General features: G+C 36.9%; 1 protein-coding gene across 1 annotated transcript; it reads left to right on the plus strand.

Annotated features, from left to right (window-relative positions):
* The first annotated feature begins 2,766 nt into the window (after window positions 1-2,766).
* On the plus strand, window positions 2,767-4,226 carry LOC125493137 (protein FAR-RED IMPAIRED RESPONSE 1-like). Its single transcript, XM_057391686.1, has 3 exons — window positions 2,767-2,820; window positions 3,092-3,565; window positions 3,690-4,226. The coding sequence occupies exons 1-3, from the start codon at window positions 2,767-2,769 to the stop codon at window positions 4,224-4,226; spliced, it is 1,065 nt and encodes a 354-aa protein (XP_057247669.1).
* Window positions 4,227-22,191: the final 17,965 nt, after the last annotated feature.

Consider the following 22,191-nt stretch of genomic DNA (forward strand, 5'->3'; position numbering starts at 1 on the left):
AGATTTGGTGAACTTGGAATAAAAGTTAGAACCCTTAAACTGCCCAAGTTATTTATGTCATCAAGAGCAATCATGAAAACGTGCCAACGGTTATAATTAAAACGGCTATTTATAAAGAAAACTACCTTTTGTATTTTGAGACCCTTGGGCTACCAAATATAACCGCTTAAACGGATCTCCTTTCCTTCCTTGTGTCTCCTTGGGAATTTTTTCTATAATTGACAAAAGCGAGATTTTTCTTGTGATTTTTGATATCTTAATGACTTAGACATAATTTCATTTGATTTATTGATTTTTCTTAACAATTGTCTCATGGGTTTTGTGTTACCCCGATTCAACAATTGGGGGCAAACTGTTATGACTGAATTTTTTGACAGGATGACACTGACGCAATGACGTGATGACTCGATGACATTATGCCATCTGACATGATGACAAAGTAATTATGACTTGAAGACACAGCGAAGGACGCGAGATTGCAGCAGAGCATTAAGTGGTAACGGTTCAGCTAAATAAGGAAGGAGTATAATGAGGCATAAATTCTGCCGTTAAAGAGCAAGGATCATGACGTTGGAGCGTGAGTGAGGAAGATCTCCCATGATTGAAGGACTGAAATTAATGTAATAATTAGGGAATTTATTATGTATTCGTTGAGAAAAATCCAAGGGGGGGAAAGAGGCATACAAAAGGGGGTAGAGAATCATTAGCCATTTTTTACGCATCATTATCGAAGGAACACTAGAGACAAAAATACTTTTGTAACGTCAGTCGCTCACTAAGAAAGACAGTGAACCATAGTAGATTGGTGGATCTCCATCCACCCGCGGTTTTTACCCACCTTCAATGGGGTTTTCCGCGTCACCATTTTTGTGTGTTCATCCCCTTTGATCCCCATTGCATTCGTTTGTCGTCTTGTCTTAAACATAATCTGGTTAAATCGTCCCAAACTTTAATTTCGTCGTAAGTAATAAATTTTAGCATAAACACCCGGCAATAAGGAACCTGGTCGGTCATTCTGGGGCTCCTTAGCTCCTTGTCCTAGCAGGTCTCCTCATCCTTAACTTAGTTAAAATAAACTAAGTACTAGGAGATAGCTGGTCGGCCTCTCCAGGTCTTGTTAGCCCCTGTTCGAGCAGCACCCGACAATCAGGAATCCGGTTGGCGCTCTTAGGGCTCCTCCCCTCTTCGACCGACCGGATACCTCAAAGAGACCTGGTCGGCGCTTCAAGGACTCCTCCCCTCCTCGAACGACCAGATACCTCAAAGAGACCTAGTCGGCGCTCCAGGGACTCCTCCCCTCTTCGACCGACCAGGTACCCTATAGAGACCCGATCGACGCTCTTGGGACCCCCCCTCTCCGACCGACCAGGTACCCCAGAGTGACGCCTGGTCGGCCCCATTACAACGAGCCAAAACCCGGTCGGTCGTCTTAGGGGGGGTCTATATCCCTTACCGACCAGGTACCTCAAGATGGCACTCGCTCGGACAATGGCTCCAAGCCTAGACTTGGGCAGTGGCCTCAGAATTGGTCGGCACCAAGCCGACCAGGTTCCTCTTCACCTCCCTCGGACAAAAAGAAAAGCCTCCATCAATCCGGTCGGTCGGGAAATCAGAAGGGTGGATAGTTATGCCACGAACGGGCATCACCCAGTTCGACGGTTCTCCTACGCCTTCCCGACATGGGGTTAAATGTTTGGGCCCATCAAACTCAGCTAAAAGTTCTATGCCATCTGGCACCGCCACGCAAGCCTCGTGGGTCCCACCTATCATGACATGGCCAATAGTCTCCAGGACCCTTCATGGTTTCCAGAAAGATCATCCTAGAAAGGGCAGCCTCACCAATCCCAAGGGAGGATGTCCTCTCAAAAGGTCTTTACCTAGAAGTTCTCACCACTATAAATACCCCTTGTCCCATCAAGGTAAAGATATTGAATTCTCACCTAACTAACAAAAGCTTTCTGACTCTAGATTCTCTCTTTACCTCATTCATTAAGGGACTTGAGCGTCGGAGGGGTGATCCTGGAATATCCCCCGGGGCAGTCTAACCCATTGTGCAGGTCATTGGTGAAAAGATAACCAGCTCAGGACTCACATTAAGGACCTGCTCAGCACTGATCATTAACCTTAATTTCTAGACATAAACAGGATCAATTCTCAACCTAGACAAATTAGGATCTCCTTTATTCCTCCCAACTTGTCAAGATTTATCCTTACCTAAAAAAATATCATATATGAAGTCTACTACCAATATTAATTATAATATTTTCAAATTAGTGTAATAAGTGTTTAAAATTACAGAGTATAAGATATAACATGCGTATTGTACAAGCAATTAAAAAAAAGGTTGAGATTAACTTTTAAGTCCACTTCCAGTTGAGAGCGAAATCTAAAGAGAATGGTTTTCCCGAGAAATCATAAACATCTAATTGCTAGATGTTTATAAACATCTAGCAAAGATTAAATAATATAAAAAATTTGAAAAGTAGTGAAGTGGGTCCCCAGGGAATGGAGTAGGAAAGCAGGGCAAACGGATAGTTAACGGAGAGTACAATTGTCAAAAGTGTTGAAAAAAGTACAATTGTCAACAGTGTACAAAATATTTTTTTCTCTTTCATCAACTTCTCTTTCATCAACAGTCTATAATTTTTTCTCTTAAGACTCTGTATCTCGGAATTTAACTTAATTGAAAATTGGAAAATTGAGATTTATGAAGATACGTATATAATAGTTGAAGAATCGAAGAAGCAAGTAAAAAAATTTTGGGCGATGGATGTAGATAACATTGTGCAGCTGAATGAGGATGTCGAAATGAATCATCAGGTACTTATAAAATTATACATGTGGGTTTGATATTTATTGTAAATAATAGGGTTTGATATTTATTGTAAAGAATTGGGTTTGATATTTATTGTAAATAAATGCATTGATTTTGTCATAAGGTAAGTATAAATTTATTTGTTTGACTGTCGTAATTGCATTTGTTTGATTGCAATAAATTGTAGGGAAATGGCAAATATTTGTAGTTATTGCAATAAATATTAGGGTAAGCAATAAATAAGGTAACGAAATAATTAATTGTAATAATATGCAGGACTACTTGAATTTGTGTAGCATTGATGATGGGAGGGTTGTAGCAATGGGTGTTGAGGCAGTGGGTGTTGAGGCAGTGGAGACACCTGATCCTTTAAGTTGTAGTAGTGCAGCTGGGTCGAACAATGTGGTTGAACCACCTGCAGTAGGTATGATATTTGGGACATGGGAGTTTGCTGATGAATATTTAAGGAAATATGGGAAGCGGGAAGGGTTTGCTGTTGTTAGGGCAGCTGGTTCTCATAAGAAAGGTGAAGGTAATAAAGTTGAAAAGGGTTGGAGGAATAATACATGGAAATGCGAATGTTCTGGTAAATCGGACGTGAAACGAGCTTTGAAGGGTAGGGTAGCTGTTGGACGTAAGGGTATTCAAGTGGCAACTAGGAAGTCGAAGAAATGCAATTGCCCTGTTATGATGTATGCTTGTTGCAATGAAGGAGGTGAGTGGCAATTGAAGAAAGTCATTTTGGATCATGTGAACCATAATCCAACGCCAAGCAAGTCAAAGTTCATAAAGCATGTTTCGGAAGGAGGAGGTTACATGTGCTGTAAGGACACGGTTGTTCAATGATCATGCTGTTGGTGTGAGGATTTCACAGATTCATAGTAGTTTAGCGCGTGATAGGAATGGGTTGGACAATATGGCTATAACAGAAGGGGATCTTAGGAATATAATTGCGAAGGAGAGGAAATTGAAGCTTGGGCCTGGTGATGCTAATGCAATGATGAATTATTTTAACAAGATGGCGGAGGACAACCAAAAGTTCTTTCACAGTCATCGATTAGACGAAGAAGGGTACTTGAAGGATGTGTTATGGGTTGATGCTAGGTCTCGAGTGGCTTACGAGGAATTCTGTGATGTGGTTGCTTTTGATGCGACATATTTGACTAATGACTATGAACTACCGTTCGCAAACTTTGTCGGAGTGAACCACCATGGACAGACCATATTGCTTGGATGTGCGTTAGTTTCGCACGAGGATGCAGAGACATATGAATGGGTATTTAGCACTTGGGTGTTATGCATGGGTGGTAGAGCACCCATTGGTATATTGACTGACCAAGACGCGGCGATGAAAAGGCACTCCACAATGCTATGCCTCAATCTGTGCACCGATGGTGTATATGACATATAATGATGAAATTTGGGAAGAAGCTAGGTTCGTATGCAAATTACAAGGACTTGAAGGAAGCGTTGACACAGTCCATCTATGAAAGTACAAGCCCTGATGTGTTTGACAGAACATGGGTGGTTGCCATAGAGAAGTATGGTGTAGGTGATGATGAATGGCTTGAAGGTATGTGATTATTAGGTTTTATGCTATTAGGTTTTATGCAATTGATGGTTTTATGCAATTGATGGTTTTATGCAATTGATGGTTTAATGCATTGGTTATCAATCTGCACAGAAAAGAAGAACTGTTATAGAAGAACTGTTATAGAGAAGTATGGAGATGAACTGTTATGCAAATAAAGAGTAAGCAAAATAAAATATACAAAGATGAACTGTTATAATGCATGAACCTTATGGATATTCTCAGAAATTGTGATGATGCAAAACCATGTTGTTCAAAATGATCACATTATTTATCACATTATTTAGTTAGAAATAGTAACTTAGAATAGTATGAATATTTACAGGGTTGTTTCGTGAAAGGCACATGTGGGTCCCTGCTTACATGAAACATCTATTTTGGGCGGGTATGAAAACAACTCAAAGGTCCGACAGTATTAACAGTTTTTTTGATGGTTATGTTCACAAAACGACAAAGTCGTGTGAGTTTGCAGAGCAGTTTTGTAACGCTATGGAAGCTAGAGCAAATGCGGAGAAGGAAGCAGATGCAAATAGCGCGAGGTACCTCCGTCTTACTGTTACTACCTTCAAGACTGAACATGTATTTCAAAAGGTGTACACTGATGCTAAATTTAAAGAGATACAAAATGAATGTCTGAAGGTGCTTTACCTTCAATGGAGTGGGAAAAAAGATATTGGAGATGATGTTGTAGAGCACTTGTTCGAGGATAGGGTGTGGGTGATGTGCAAGGAGACGAGGAAAGAGGTGCCTTTGGAGAGACATGTGAGTATGTTGTTCGTATAGACATGGAGAGTACGGAGGCAACTTGTGATTGCAAGATGTTTGAGTCTGCGGGAATAATGTGTAGGCACATTATATCCTTGTATCTTAAGTTGAAAATTAAGGAGATTCCTGAGAAGTACATATTGAGGCGTTGGCGGAAAGATGTATTTCGAAAGCACACAATGGTAAAGGTAGCATATCATGACCCTCAAAGACAGAAGAAGTGCAGAACTATGATAGGATGATGGTAGTATTTGACCCAATCTGCTTGAAGGCTGCCAACTATGGTGATACTCACACAGTTTTGGAGACCCTCCAACTACTAAACATACGTCTTGATGAGCGGCATGCTATGAAACTTTGTGGTATTAGTACGAAGAATTGCACCCCGAAATCGGTTGGTAATAGGCAGTTGGTGCCAAATTCGGTAGGGGTTGTTAGTTCAAACAGGTTGGACGAAAAAACCCCAAGTGAAGTGGTAGGATGTGAAATGGAAGGGGAAGGGAGTCGTGTAGACGTACGGCATGTTAGTTGTGTTGATGTTGATGTTGATGTTGATGTAGTATCTGTGAAAGACCCCCCAAGGAAAAAAACTAAGAGGGCAGCTAGACTGCTTTCGTGTATCGAGAAGAATGTGAAGAAGGATGAAGCAACGAAGAAGAAAGAAGCATCGAAGAATCCACGAGGGAAAGGAGTTAAAAGAAAGGAGGTTGGAGAGGAGGTATTGTCCATTTGGAATAATACATTATTAGTTGAAGTAAGATGTTAATGTGATTAATGTGATGATTTCATTGATGTAGGAGGCACATCTACAGTTGGAGTTGTGGCCATCCAATTCTCGTAATGAAGGTAAGGTAACGCACATCTACAACAATAATTTTTATTATTCATCTTTTATAGTAATATTTCATGTTACTAATGGAAATCAAATATTTATGTAATTTTTGTTACACAGGTATATGAATGAAGTTAGAAATCATCACTACGGATTGAAGAGAAGATGCAATGTAATACAATGAAAATGTAATAAACTGTAAACGCCAACTTTTACATTAACGACTTAGAATGGTGTAGATAGATGCATTGCAATACAATGATAATGTAATAAACTAAATGACATCTTCTACACCAGTTGGTGAAATTTGAAATGCAACATTGTTATCTGGTAGGTAAGATGAAAGTACGATTCGCATGGATCGTGTTTTATGACCATTCAAATTGGAAATTTGTAAGAAGAAACGGTTGTTGATGTAGTTCGACCAAGAAATTCCAAGAGCAGGTTCAACTTGAGTGTCAGATGAAATAAGAGTTAAGTTGTTGGTGTTGTGCTGGGAGTTGTTTCCTATAGATTGCCGGACCTCGTTAGTGCAGACGATAACGATATTGAAACTGTATGCAATTTCGCGTAGCGTAGCAGATACTTTGAATAGGATTTTCGATCTTGTCGTCATATCTAGTTTATTGTTTTCGAATGCACATTGGAATATTGAACCAATTGAGTCGATGACAATAAGGCGAACGTTCCGGGAAGAATGTTCTGCTTGTTGACATAAAATTGTAATTTCTTTAAGTGTTTTTAGTAGTCTATAGGGGTCGTCCACTCGCTTGATTGTTATGTGACTAAGGTCAACATATTCAGCATTTATTCCGTTCTTACCTTTCACGTATCCACAAAGTTGTGTAAGACGCGTTATAGGGAACTTCGAGTTCGAGTGTATGTAAATGGATGCTCCGAAGAGGCCACCACATTGTGGTGGGAGCTGAGCTGTCAATGCTAATTGTAAGCAAAGTTGTGTCTTACCAGAACTGCTTTCCCCACATAGCTCGGTGATGATTTGGGTAGGAAAGCCGCCTTGTAACATGGTGTCGATTCCTTTGCATCCTAGTCCTATCTTTTGTTGTAACCTTCTATGGGTGGCTAAATTAGTTGGTTCCATTAGATGGGTTGATGGTGCGTTTGTGGATGAAGATGTTGGAGTATTAATGTTTGGTATGGATTGGGTCGTTGGATCCATTGTGGGTTTATAAATACATGGAAAGTGGCAATGCAATTTATAGGGGATAAAATTTAGTACTGGACTAGCACTAGCTAGGCACTGTTAACAACCCAGCTGTTGACAACCAACCCACTGCAACACGCAAACCCACTGCAGGCCCAGCTAAGTCTGCAACACGCAAACCCACTGCAGCCCAGCTGTCGGTTGGTGTTGGTGAAGTGATTGCATTTGCTTTACCATTTCAGCTTTACCATAAACTAAAATAATAAACTAACTAGACACCACTAATAATAAACTAACTAGACAGCACTAATAATAATAAACTAACTAGACACCACTAATAATAATAATAATAATAATAATAATAATAATAATAATAATAATAATAATAATAATAATAATAATAATAATAATAATAATAATAATAATAATAATAATAATAATAATAATAATAAAAATAATAATAAAAATAAAAAAAATAATAATAATAATAATAATAAAAATAAAAATAAAATAAAAAAAATAAAAAAAATAAAAAAAAAGTAAATTAATAATAATAATAATAATAATAATAATAATAATAATAAGTTAAGATTACAAAATATTAACTACTAAACTAATTCACTACTAAAGTTATAAACATAACAAAAGTTATAAACTACTACAGTTATAAACATAATAACAGTAATTAAGTACTAAACATAATAATAAGGGTCTTAATTATTAGTACAAAATTAGCTGATGATTTGTCATAATTAAGATCACAAAATATTCAGTTACTTATGTGTTCATCTTCTTCATTCCTACACCTTTCCAGTTCATCTTCTTCCTGCAAACAGCCTCTTCCTTCCATATGTGTTCCGTTTAGACTACAATTTAGGAGATGACATAAAATTAAGTTAACTTAAAATTAATTTCTCAGATTCATAATAACAGTCAGTTACGTTTAACAAGATAGAAATTCAATAACTTACCATGACTTCAACCACGAATATAGCATTGGGCCCATTTTCAGCCCTTATGACATCCACATCGACGTCGTTTTCACACCACATAACAACCATTCCCCCAGAAATGCCAACTCCGTTGACGCACTCATACTTCATGGTCGTGCCGATTAGTGCATGAACCTCCGCAAACTCTTGCTCTGTAACCCTCGTTTCTAGTAGAACGATAACCACCGGTTGATGGACACCGATGATCGTCCATAAATGGGAAACGAAAGATGGCCTAGCACAACCTCTAACACTCCATATTAAAATTGGGGTGTGTGGGGGTAAAGGGTTTAACTCACTGATGCCCCCCCTTAGTCGGACCATACTGTAGTGCCACTCATCTCCCCTCCTAACACGCATACTAGAAAACATGGTCATCCTTATGTGTGACATTGGTGCCATATGTGCATCACATGAAGGTCATGTACGTAACTTGCCATTAAAACTTGAACTACATCAGTTCTCATCAAGTATATTAAACCTGAATCAGGAATGGTGAATTTTGGGTCCAAAATGTACCTTGCAAACTCTGGCACAATGTTTTTACTGCCTTCCTCATCTAGCTTGCATAAACTCCAATCCAGGAAAACCTTGAAAGCATCTGGTACCCTTATTAGATCAGTTATGTTAGGTATGTGGCCAATTCTCGCCGGAGCCGATGGATCTTCTTTCATCTTCAAGGGACTGTATAAAGTGCAATCAATATTTTCCCGCCGAGATTCCTAATAATCTTCCTCAGTTTCCACGGTGTTGCATCAACTTCCCCAAAAAGGAGTGTCCCTCCAATAAACACATTTGTTGAAATCTAATTCTGGCTTTCTAATGGGTGGAGGGATGCCATATATGGTGGAGTTTGAAGGTGATTCAGTGAAGGACCACCCTGTTGGTGGTTCCATCGTCGGGGAAAGGTTTGCATGTTCTTCCATGGTAGGTGGGAGAAGTTGATAGGATTGAGTTTTAGGGAGTTTTAGGGAGTTTTAGGATTTTGTATATGTTTATAGTAATAGTAATAACTTATACAACTACCGTTCAGTTTTCATTTAATAATACAAATTTTACACAAACATATGTAAAATGACACAAGTTGTAATTTAAAGAATAAAATTGTAATTCTTACAAACATTATTTCTATAGTAACATACACAAGTTCTAATACAAATAATACAATTTAATTAGTTACAAACACTATTTATAAATGATGAACAGATGTTGAAAATGGGAATACAAATTACTTAAATCGAAACTTCGTTGAACCTATACACGGATACAAATACTTTAATACCAAACACAATTTTCATAATTCCGAACAAAAGTTCAACATCCATGAATAGTAATCATTAAATTCGAAAAAGTATTTTTATAATGGCGACCAGACGTTAGAACATCCATGATATATAATTCGAAACATATTGTGTATAATGAGGAACAGAAGTTGTAAATCCAACAATACAATTGAAATTCGTCCAGACACAAATTATATAATGAGGAACACAAGTTGTAAATCTTTGAAGACAAATTATTTAATTCGAAACATCACCCTTCTATAGACATGGACAGGAAATAATTTAGTTAGAAACACAATTTTGAAAACACCGAACACAAGTTCAATATCCAAGAATAGTTATCATTTAATTCCAAATACTATTTTCATAATGGCGACAAGACGTTCACAATCCATGATTAGAAATTTTATAATTCGAAATAAATATTATATAATGAGGACCAGAAGTTCTAAATCTATTAACACAAATTTAAATAAGTTCATAATTTGTATATTATATAATGAGGAATGTTTTACAAACACAACATATTGATGTACGAATACAATATTGTATATTACAAACACAATTTTATAATTTATAAACACATATCTAACTTACGAACACAATATAGCATTACATACACACAAGTTATATTGAAATTACCAACTAACTAAACAAACTTTTGAAACTTAACAAACTTGTCACACATAACAAACTTATGAAACTTAAGTAAGTTGAAATTATATCCTATTATATTCATTGAATAATCTATAATATTTTACACGCACTTCTTTTTGTTCTTCTTGTTCCTTCCCTCATCGTCCGAATCGGTTTCCTTCCTCTTCTTCTTGTTGCTCGTTCCCTCATCGGAATGGGTACATTTCTTCTTCTTACTAGTGCCCTCTTCGAAATCGTTACACTTCCTTTTGCTGGTTCCCTCGTTAGATTTAGGAAACATTTATTCCCCAAAGAGGAGAGGAAACCCGTCAAGGAAGTCTGCCCAGTCAGTTGAGAGTGTGTTGTATAGAGAAATGGCATTAAAAAAAAAAGACAATGTCCCGTGCAATCTCCGCTCTCCTCCTCATGCAATTCTTCATCCAGTTAGATTCTTCAAGCCACTCATCATTGAATAGCCTCCATAGCCTGCATGTGCCACGAAGTGCGGCTCTGTCATCATCCGAACACCTTTCAAAAATGGCATGTCTCATGAGGTGTTCAATTGAAAGCAAAGGATGCCGAGGGTTAGGGACATTGTCATTAGGGACATGTACATTTTCATTATTGTCCACAACATTGATTTCTTGTTCGTTCACTCCATCCATATTTGTTTGTTGTTTGTTTTCGCCATCCATGTTTATATCTTGTTCGTTTTTTCGCTCCAACTTTCTATCTTCTTTCTTCTCTTATATTTGTTCTTCTATATGTCAATTATGAATAAGTAATGGTAATTTTGCCTTATTTATAGACAACATAAACGTGTCTCTTCATTTGTGTCTCTTCAATGGTAACGGGTGCAAATGTTCACTATAATAACAATGTGCCTCTTCATAATGAAGTTGTGCCTATTTAGTTTTAAAGTGGTGCAACTGTTCACGCAAATAAATTTATAATGTGCCTCTTCATAATTAAGTTGTGCATTTCAAGTGGCACTTCACATATTAACTTTTAACTACTACTGTTTCTTCTTACATTAATCGTGTTTCATAAAATATAAACGTTGTTTACTTTTGTTTGTTGATGTGTTCGTTCATGATAATTTATTATTTGTATTCAAAATATTCAACGTAAGAAATTGTTTATAAATACTCGTGTTCACTACTGTTTCTACATTTATGTACTCTTGTTTTGTTGAAAATAAATAGTGTTTACCTATATTTATCTACTGTTCTTCACTTCAAAACATATTATAGTGTCAACTTACTGTTGTTCTTTAGTATAAAAAGTATAAAAATGTTGTTATATTTGACAGTAGTTCTGTTTCTGCACAACTTACTATTGTTATTTTACAAAGACTTTTTGTTTTGGTTTCTAAGACTAGTATTCAGGTACTTCATCGAAGTAGTAAACATAGGGTTCACCTTTAAATTTTCTCCATGTATCGCATAAATTAGAGAGAACTATGGAGAGCAAGGGGTCGTCTTCCAACTCAAAGGGCTCAAAGGGATGCGTGAAATGTTACCACGATTTGGACGCCGTTGTACGGGTGACCACAAAAACCGGTCGGAATGCGGGGAGAAAATTTTATGGATGCTCACTTTGGCCGGTATAATATCCTTTTCTTTTTGGTTTGCTCTCATAAATGTTAATTAAGTTACTTTTTTTTTTGTTTTTTTTAGGATGAACGTGCCTGCGGATTTTTCCAATGGGAGGATGATATGCGCGAAATAATAAGTGAACTCGAAACAACCATCATCACCATGGAAGAAGAAAAGCGAACGTTACAAAAGAGGGTTTTGAAGTTGGAGAAGAAGAATTCTGATGTTTTGGAGTCCAATGTTTTGTTGCAAAGCGAAATTGCGGAGCTTAGAATTCAATTACTAAGAACAAGTAGATCTGAAAAGGCTTCGAATTTTGCTTTCTTCCTTTCTTGGATTGTATTCACCATTGTCCTGTACCTGAAATAATATGCGTTTAATGTTGTATGAGATTGTACTTTTCTGTACTTGTGTGTTGCAATTATATTTCATTCACTTTATTTGGCGTTATTAGTTCTCACCAACCTCGTAATGTTGGCATTTATTGAACTTTTCATTGGCTATAAAACCGGGTTTAAATAAACAAAAAAATGCATTCACATAAACACAAATACCATAAACAGCTCCTCCTCATCCATGTCAGTTTCATCCGTTTCATCAGATGGACTGTGCAGTCTATCCACAGTCGGCAGTTCAGTGCACCACGGGGTTCCAATCACCATGAAATGCATGTTCATGGTCAAGGGGGCCGATCTAGACGATGAAGGAACTAAGTATAATGTTTCTGTCCACAAACCATTTAAGGATGTTTACGAAGATTATGCACAAAGGGCAGGGATACCACCACGTGAATTGTGGTTGGTGTACCATGAACGACTATTACAAGCCGATGCAACGCCCTTCACATATAAATTGAACTCCGGAGATATCGTCCTCGCATATAAGAAGGTACAAAATGTGTGTCTATAATATGTAAAAAGGTTTATGATATGAATTTATTAATTTTTGAGGGTTATTTAGATATTGAAAATGTAATTTATGTATAATGTATAATAACATTTGAACAGGATACTAATATTGGGATCTCAATTGTCCCAACTGAAGACAACAAAATGATGTGGACTACTTTCACAATTCAAGATCTCCGTACATGTCCAATTGTACAAAGGTTTCGCATGCCTAAAGACAACCTTGTCCAAGACGTTTACGACGAATGGGCAGCATCACAAGGGGTGTCTGAGGAAAGAGTGACGTTGTGGCTAGATACAGACGTGCTACAAAGAAACGCGAGGATTGGTGAATCAAACATTTATGACGGGGCAGTCATTTATGGCCAAGTAGCAAAGTGAATACAAATAATCTCCGTTAACTATCTTAACATTTAAAGAGCGATCTAAATTATAATATCTATCCAAACATTATAATATCTTAATATCTTAAATGTTATAATCTTAAGAAGTAGGAGCTAAACATTTTGGTTTTCAAGTTTCAATTATCAATATGTACTAGTGTATGTGGGGTTTTAAAGTATGGATTATATACCACAATATATGGTATAACAATATGTAATATGTATTGGGTGTTCAATTATGAAATATATACCACATTATATGGTATGCAAAATCTCTCCCATATAATATGCATTGTATGGGCTTTCACAGTTAATAACAATTACATACCACATGTTCCATATACAAAAAAGAGGAACCACAAGTTCCATATGAGATATGTCAAAAGCTTGTATACCCATATACCCATTTCCCATTATACACATGTTCATATGAAACAAAAAATTACCAGTCAGATGCAAGCTTGCATTAGCTACCTAAATTTAAGTGTTAACTATCTTTCAACATGACTTCAACATATCTTTCACACTATCCCTTGCCTCGTTGAAATCACACATAACGTCCTCGCTCAGCAACCATTTTCGCTCCTCCACCATGTTTCCCTGCACTTACTTTGTCAGTCCACATAACGCTGTATACTTAAACCATTTTCACTTAAATATAATCCAAAAATATTACCATTTGCTGCATCGTTTCAACAAATCGATCATCGTTCATCTTTATCGAAATCAACATTAACACACCACAGCTTCGCCTAAACATAACGATCACTCAATGTAACCAAACTAATGTAACCAAACATATTACAAATTTATTTGACGACATAAACTTACGTGTCTGGCTGTTGATTCATGTGCATTGAACTCCGGGCCACGTCAGTATTTGCCCCGCCTGCCACCGACTGTCCACACTACCGAAGAACCGGTCCATGGCATAACACTGATTTTAAAGAGATCATAACTTGCGTTAAAAATATTATCAGTTTATAACCTATTTGAAATGGAAGGGGATCCTTACTTACCAACTTGATGAGGGTTAAGTGGTGAACATCAGCAGCTGCATTAGTCTCCATAGATTCTATGACAAGAACCTCCTCTCTATTAATGGAGAATGCCGCACACCACCAATGATCGGCCTCTAAAACTGGTACGAACACCTGACATTAATGCGAAAACATCTATCAATTACAATCCGGCAACAACCACAACAACAATAAACCATACATAACAACACTTTCAACATACCACATTAATCCTGTCATACGATGAAACTCCCCAATACTTTATATATGATGATATGATCCGATCAACACTTTCCCAACTTTCTCCTACAACCTGCATCACCCTTATCTACAAATATAGCAAACTATATTAGATTAACATCACCAAGGCACACACTTCCAATTTACAGATATCTTACTGCTAACCGCAAAGGTAGGATCCATCATCAATCTACAACTTCTATTCCCAAATCGTTTCCTCCACACTTTCGAATATAGACAAGCTACTACACGAACATACTGTAAATGAACAACAACTAACATTATAGTAAACGCCACAATATAAAGACATTAAAGTTAGTTTCATGTCACTCACTTACATTATCGTCCACTCGGCCACGCGCTTGTGCAACACTTTTGCAACTACTCAATCTTGCAGTGTGTCCATCACATTTTATTATTACTGGATTTTCCCTGACATTTTCATCACATTGTATGTTACTTTTACAAATAAATATCAATTAAACTAATATATGAATTTAAGTGAAACTTTCAAAACACTTACTTGCATTTCAGCATTAACTCAAACAGTTTGTCCTTGTTTAAGGACCTACGGCGCCACGTCTGGTCGTAATCCTCACTAAGAACAACAGCAACAACTTTGTCTTTCTTTGTCTGCGGCTTCGCGGTTGCTCCTCTTCCTGTTCCTCTACTTGTTCATGCTGAGAACAGACAACAGACAACTTTCTCTTTCTGTTGTCCATCTACTGGTGGAGACAGCAATGGTATTTCTTCCCCTGATTGTTCCTCTTCATGTCCTTCTAGTGCTGGAGACAGCAATGGTATTTCATCCACATTCAGACCACTGTCCATGCTCTCTACTACAACTATCTCCATAACTCTACCAAACTCCCCTTCATCACTTTCCATGTTCATGTCAAGCCAATTGTACTTTGACCCCTCTCCGTACGACACCCACTAATCTCCTTATCGTTTAGATCTGATAAGAAATCTACATCATAAGAAATCTACATGATAAGAAATCTACATCATACATCATATTTTTTCAGATTTTATTTTACCAAAATTACTTTAAGTAGTGAAAATTAAATCATTTCTCACCTGAATTCAACAAGTGCTCATATCCATTAACGTTCCCCTCCACGTTATCATTTTCCATCGAATCACATTTTGCCGTTGCATCTGCTGTTGCTTCAGCCTCTCTATTCTTGCCTTCTGCTGTTTTGTCTCCCTTTCTTGTTCTGCATCCCTTTCATCATCCCTCTCATTTTCTGCCTCCCTTTCTTCTTCTGCCTCCCTCTCTTTTTCATGTTCTCCCTCTCCTCCAAACTCCCCTTCAGCCCTTTCTTCTCCCACCCTCTCATTTTCTGCCTCCCTTTCATGTTCTCCCTCTCTTCCAAACTCTTCAGCCCTTTGATCTTCTGCCTCCCTTTCCCTTTCATCTTCATACTCCCTTTCTTCCCCATCTTCTGCCTCCATTTCCCTTTCATCTTCTGCCTCCATTTCCTGTTCTCCCAAACCATCTAATGCATCTTGAACTTCCTTCCTCAGCTTATACTCATATGGAGTATATTTACAATATCCTTTTCGTCTCCCATTTAACATCCCTTTCCTCTTCCTCTTTTTATTCCACCATTGTAGTTCACCTGTTCAATTCAATTAGCTCAATCAAATTGCTATGATTACCTATATTTACATGTTTCAAATATATACAACTTCCTCACCTCGACTACAGATGATTCACTAGGCATTTTATCTCGTGCTTCGAATGGATGAGGTTCACCATATGCAACATCTAAACACTTCAACACATTTAAATATGTCATTCAGTTATCTTATATTCCACTTATATACTATATCTGAACAGAACAACACTTTAACACTTACCCCAAGCCGACCGTAATCACGAGAAACTTTCATGTCCTCTCTCTTCGCAAGGTTTATGTCTTCCTTGCTCCAAGCCTGCATTCTTGGAAAAACTCCCCATAAGACAGGGTTCCTCTTCAACCGGTCCAAGTAAAAAACCTGTACCATAAGACAATACATTCAACCACCACAAAAACATTCAACCACCACACAAAATGAACCATATACAAAATGAACCATAACTAAATTAACTAACCGCCAAGAATATTGTGCATCCTCCGCAACACTTTGCGAAACCATCAGTATAGAACCTCTTCGCAAAGTTACCCACACATTGCATTAGGTGATCCAAAACAAAGCTACACCAATCATATTCTTTCGCCCTTTCCGCTATGGCTACAACGGGAAGCATATGCACAGACATTCTATGACAGCTAGTCGGAGCCAACAAATCATTAACTGCCAACATCATAAAGGCTTTCTTGAAATCACCCTCATCACCTACTGGTCCCTCCACAAGTTCCATTATTGTCTTACGTTCAACTCCTCTAGGACCGGAGGGGCACCTGTTTACAAACGCGTCACACAACCTTCCCACTTCACTTTCCATTTCCTCATTTTCACACACTACTGGTACACCTCTAGGACCAATTGGCAGACCTAGAACCCAATGCACTTGGATCTTCGATAGCGGGAATTCTAAGCCATCATTCAAAACCATTCTCCTCCTCTTAACATCCACCATCGTGCACAACCAATAGCATAAATTCCTTGGCAACCCTTTATCTACAAAGTGAAGCAATCCACCAAACCCCATCTCACAAACAAGTCGCTTTTTTCTTTCATCAAACTGCTTCACAATTTGTCCAAAGGTCTCCACTCGACAGTTTATATTTACTTCCTGTCATTTATTCATTATTTTAAAACTAACACAACAAACATGTAACAATTCAAATTTAGCATGTGAGATTTTATTTTAAGCATGTACCCGTTTTACAGCTCCGAACGTCTCGCCAATTACTTCGCCGCTATCCTTCAACCTTCCACCAACACTTAAATCATTTACCTAAAAGATCAGTTTAAATTGCAAGTCCATCACTCAACCATCCTTACTTCACTAAATATTACAACCATCAGTAATACCCACCTTATATATTTCAGCGTCAACAGGTTTCCTTGTGCCTCCAGTTTTCGCAGTACTACGTTCATCTTCCTATATTTAACCATTTTTTAAAAACATTATCATTCATTCACAAAATTACTGTCTAATCTTCGAATTATGGGAAACAAGCACATCTAATCTTCATAAGTGGTGCAATTTATTAAAGCATACCTCCTCATACTCTGCCACACCGCGTTGCTTTCTACGACACTTACCCTTTCCTCCTACATTGTCATCACACCATTTTACATGGAAAACAAAGAAAATTACGCATATGCTAAAAAATTATCACATGCTATATATTCAACATGCAATTCAAATAAATACCACAAAAATCAAGCATCTTCGGTTTCCTTTATTATAATTTAACAAAAAATAACATTATTCCATCAATTATTCTTATATTTACATATATGCTAATCACTTACCTCGGACCATAGCTGACCTTCTCTTCTCTTCGCCTGTATTGTCTTCAACCTTTAAATTTCTATTTCTTCAACGCCCAAATTGTTAACTCCTCATAAAATCCTCCCTTAGTAATTATATTTTGTTTATAATTCCTCACCCTTTCAAATTTCGGAAATATATTCAGATTGTCTCGATTTTCGGGATTTTTCTCTTTCTTTCCTCTCTCATTATTGTCTTCTATTGTCCTGTCATAAGTACTTACAACTGTACTTACCAACATGTAATAATATTTTATTACAAGGGAAAAGGCAGGAATCATCCGGGAATGGGAAAACCAAACGTCCGTTACCCCTCCCAAGGAAAAGACTTCCAAGCCCTTACCTTTATTTGTGAAAAAACCAGCGTGTCCTTGCTAGATGTTTATAAACATCTAGCAATTAGATGTTTATCATTTCACGGTTTTCCCTTTCTCTCTAGAATTCTCTAAGAACCCCTCCACCAGTCTCAAAGTCCCTTTCACGACCGTTATTACAACCCTTCCACCGCCTCTTCCCCTATGCTCTCGCCTCTTAGTCTAGTCCTCATCCATAGCTACTTCTCTTGTCGGTGCCGAGCTGGTGGTTTGATGGCTCGTCCAGTCACGAACCCTTGACTTCTTACCGCCACATCTCAATATTTCTGTCAAGAGCTAGAAATCTTGAAATTTTCGAATCCGAAATTTTCAATTCTCTCTATTGGTTGGTGGGGTGATCTTGCCACCACGATGATGAGTGTTTCCCTAGTTGATGGTTATTCATCGACTTTGAGCACAATCATTAACGTTGGTTAAGCTACTCCACTGCCGACGGCTCGCTCTGACTTATTTTAGGCGTTACTTCGCCAAATATGCTCTCTTCGACACTGTGGTGGACCATCCCTACCCCAGATGACGCGTCCAATCGCTGCTTGCTATCATCGGCTCCGACCTCTATATATCGGGTGGTCGTCGTATAGCTGCCCACCCTTGCCTGCTTATATGAAGCTTAAACTGAAGTTAAGTGTTTGGCTTCACTGATCTTTTGTACCGCTTCCTTGAGAAGCTAGATCTAGGTTTTTTAGTTTTATTTTCTTCTTTTCTTTGTACTTTAATTCTATTAGTTTAGGTGTCTATTGATTTTTCACTAATATAGGGATTCACTAGTCCCTCTATTTAACTTTAAAAAAAATAAAAAAAAGGCATTGTTTCAATGTGAGAAGACTACCCAAATACAATACTACAAGAAAAAGATTTTTTTAGGGAAAGACCAACAAGACAAGTAGATAACATTCATAGTGATATCCAAAACCAGCAAAGAGTCAATACAATTAGAAAAAATAACTAACCAAAATTTTCTACCTGCTATAACCCAAGGCAAGCAATGAGCTAGCTCATGAGCAACATTGTTTCCCTCCCTATGGACAAAACTCCAATACACAACATCGAACATGCTATTAGCATGAACAACGTCATCAAGAATAAGATGGAAGCTACTCCCACCTCGCTCTCGTGAAGAAATTGAGTTAATAAGGTGAAGAAAATCGTTTTCCACAACAACATTCCAAAATCCAAACTTCGCAGCAACCTCAATACCAAATAACATAGTCTTTGTCGAGAGCCGACCCATAATCGAAATAGTTTTAGCCTTAAAAAAAGTAGAAAGAACACTTCGCGCGTGTTAGAAAGAAGAAGAAACTTGTAAAGTCTGCAATATACTACATATATTTATAGAAGCAAGTTGAAATACATTTTAAATATTGTTTTTCAATTGTAATTAGTTTTCCAATTTCCTTAAATCTCTTGCGTTACAATACCTTTCTTCAAAAACAAGTTACCGTAAAGAAGAAATGACAGTCACTAATTCCTCCACATCACCAGCAACATTTATGTTAATATATAATTATAGATAAATCTTCCTTATTTTTTGTTTGACAATTTTACAGCATTATGGATATCTTCTAAAACTACATATATTAAAATTCAAAATTTATTTTCTGTATTTGTATTTGAATTTTTTTTATTTATCGTATATCATTCGTATTAATACGATATTTTTTTGTTTTCTTCTCCTCTATTTCTTATCCTCCATAGCCACCACTACCACCACCCCACATGTCTCCCACCCCATCCTCACCCGCACCCCTGCACCCCCCCACCTAGTTCCACCCCCACATCAAACCGCAATCCAGAGCCCTCTACCTCTCCCTTCGGCTCTACATATCCCCACAGAAAATCCTCACTTGATCCCACTCCCGCAGGCATCCATCCCCCCACCCTACCCTTTGTCTCTGCCTGACCCTGCCTCCCCTCCACCCTTCGTCCCTACCCCCCGTCACCCCTCCCCCTCTCTTCTGACTATGTCTCTGCCCAGCCCCACAGCCCATATCCTATCTCCCGATTCTCCCCTACCCCGTTACCCCCTTACTCCTCTCCCTTCGTCTCCGTCCACCCCCGCGTGCGCTTCTCCGGTAGACCCCTCCTCACTCATTCTTCTTCTTCCTCTTTCTCCCTTCCTCCTTTTTCTCCCAATTCTAAATTTTTTTTTAAAAAAAATTCATTGTTCATTGAAACTTTCAAATTTTTCAAAAATTCTAAAATTTTATATTTTTGAGATTAAAAACATATAAAAATATTATTAAATACGGACAATAAATAGTATACTTCATTATCAAGCCTAATTTGGTATATTATACTACCTCCGTTTCCTAAAGATTTTCCTTGTTATTGTTACTACAGATACCAATGATAATTAATTTGTGTGGGGTGTAGGGTGGGTAAAGTAGGAGAGAGAAAGGGGTTAAGATAAATAAACAAATAAAAAGAGGTTAAAGTAGGATATAGAAAGGGAGTAAAATTGAATTAATAGTGTAATGGTGGACCATATGATAGGGACATGATAGGGTAAAAAGGGGGGAAAAAATTCCAAATAAGGAATAAAGTAAAAGAATGAAAATCTTTTGGAAACACACTTAAACGGAAAGAGGGAAGATCTTTAGGAAACTGAGGTAGTAAGGTTTATTTTTTTATTTATACCATGAAAAAAATCGTATATATTATGTATATTGTCGTGTATTGTATTGTACTCCCTCCGATCTTTACTAGTTTACCCGTATTCCTTTTTGGGATGTCCATTATTAGTTTACACTTTATTTTGTTTCTATTTTTGGAATGAGACCATTAACTTTTTATCACATACATTCAACTTTAATATAAAATAATAGTTTCTCTTTCTTTCTATGACCCACAATATTATTTCTCCGAAAACTTTGTGCAAAAAAAAGTGGTAAACTAATAAAGAACGGAGGGAGTATAAGTTTGTAAATCATAAATACAAATTCGTTAAATAATTTTGATTTAGTAAATATACTTTTGAAAGTTATCCATATTTTTTTCTGTAACATAAATTGCCTAAAATACAAAAAAGAAAGAAATATATATATTTAACGTCATCCATTATATATATACCATATTTAATGTCATCCATTATTTATATACCTACTACCAAGGACCCTTGGATCCAATAGTATGGTTTCGTATCTTCCACATGGGAGACCGAAATTCAAATCTTGGTGGAAGCAAAAATTTCAATGTTACGAGGGTTGAATATGTGGGACCTTTAGGGGAATGATCCTGTGTGAGGGTATCGTAGAAGAAATTCTTTTACAACAGAGTTCCCGAATAGGCGTCATATGAGAACCACCCTTATGGTGAGAACCACCCTTATGGTGAGAACCACTCATTTTTCCTCATTTTACGAAGATTTTGATCATTTCATAATATTTTTGCTCATTTTTTGTTTCACTTATTTTATGGTTTTGCTCATTTAACAATTTTATGCTCATTTATCAATGTGTTTGCTCATTTTATGTTTTGCTCATTTTACCTTTTTTTTCTCATTGAACTTTTTTATGCTCATTTTACGTTTTTCTTCTTTTACATTTCTGTTCATTTTACATTTTTGATAACTTAATGTTTTCTACTCATTTTATGTTTATGCTCATTTGTTACTTTTTTTTGCTCATTTTAGGAAGTTTTTGCTCATTTTAAGTGCTTCTCATGGTTCTCACCATAAGAGTGTTTTCATCAAAACCCAACCATCTATATATATATATATATATATATATATATATATATATATTATATATATTATATATATATATATAGAAGTGAGTTCATGTGCGAATGCATACTTACATGAGAAATTAGAATGAATTTTTACATGCTATAACTCTTATGAGTAAGTGATGTAACTCTAATCAAAAAGTGATGTAATTCAAAGAAAAGAATATTAGAAAAAAAAAATCAAAAAAAAATTTTTTTTTTTGGACTCAAAATTTTTTAGGGGGTATAACTCTAATGAACAAGTGTTGTAACTCTAATCCAATCGTGTGGTTCGGATTCGTTCTCATTTCTCATGTTAGGAGCATTCTCATGTGATCTTACCCATATATATATATATATATATATATATATATATATATATATATATATATATATATATATATATATATATATAGGTTTAAGTTCATATGA

The sequence above is a fragment of the Beta vulgaris genome, chromosome 1, assembly GCF_026745355.1.
Source record: "Beta vulgaris subsp. vulgaris cultivar EL10 chromosome 1, EL10.2, whole genome shotgun sequence".
Classification (NCBI taxonomy): Eukaryota; Viridiplantae; Streptophyta; class Magnoliopsida; order Caryophyllales; family Amaranthaceae; genus Beta; species Beta vulgaris.

What these genes read in the sequence shown, in the direction of transcription:
- LOC125493137 (XM_057391686.1), top strand. Translation starts at nt 2,767, where the DNA reads ATGGATGTAGATAACATTGTGCAGCTGAATGAGGATGTCGAAATGAAT. An exon ending in ATGTCGAAATGAATCATCAG is followed by an intron (nt 2,821 to 3,091) that starts GTACTTATAAAA and finishes AATAATATGCAG; the next exon opens with GACTACTTGAATTTGTGTAG. An exon ending in AGAAAGTCATTTTGGATCAT is followed by an intron (nt 3,566 to 3,689) that starts GTGAACCATAAT and finishes AGGATTTCACAG; the next exon opens with ATTCATAGTAGTTTAGCGCG.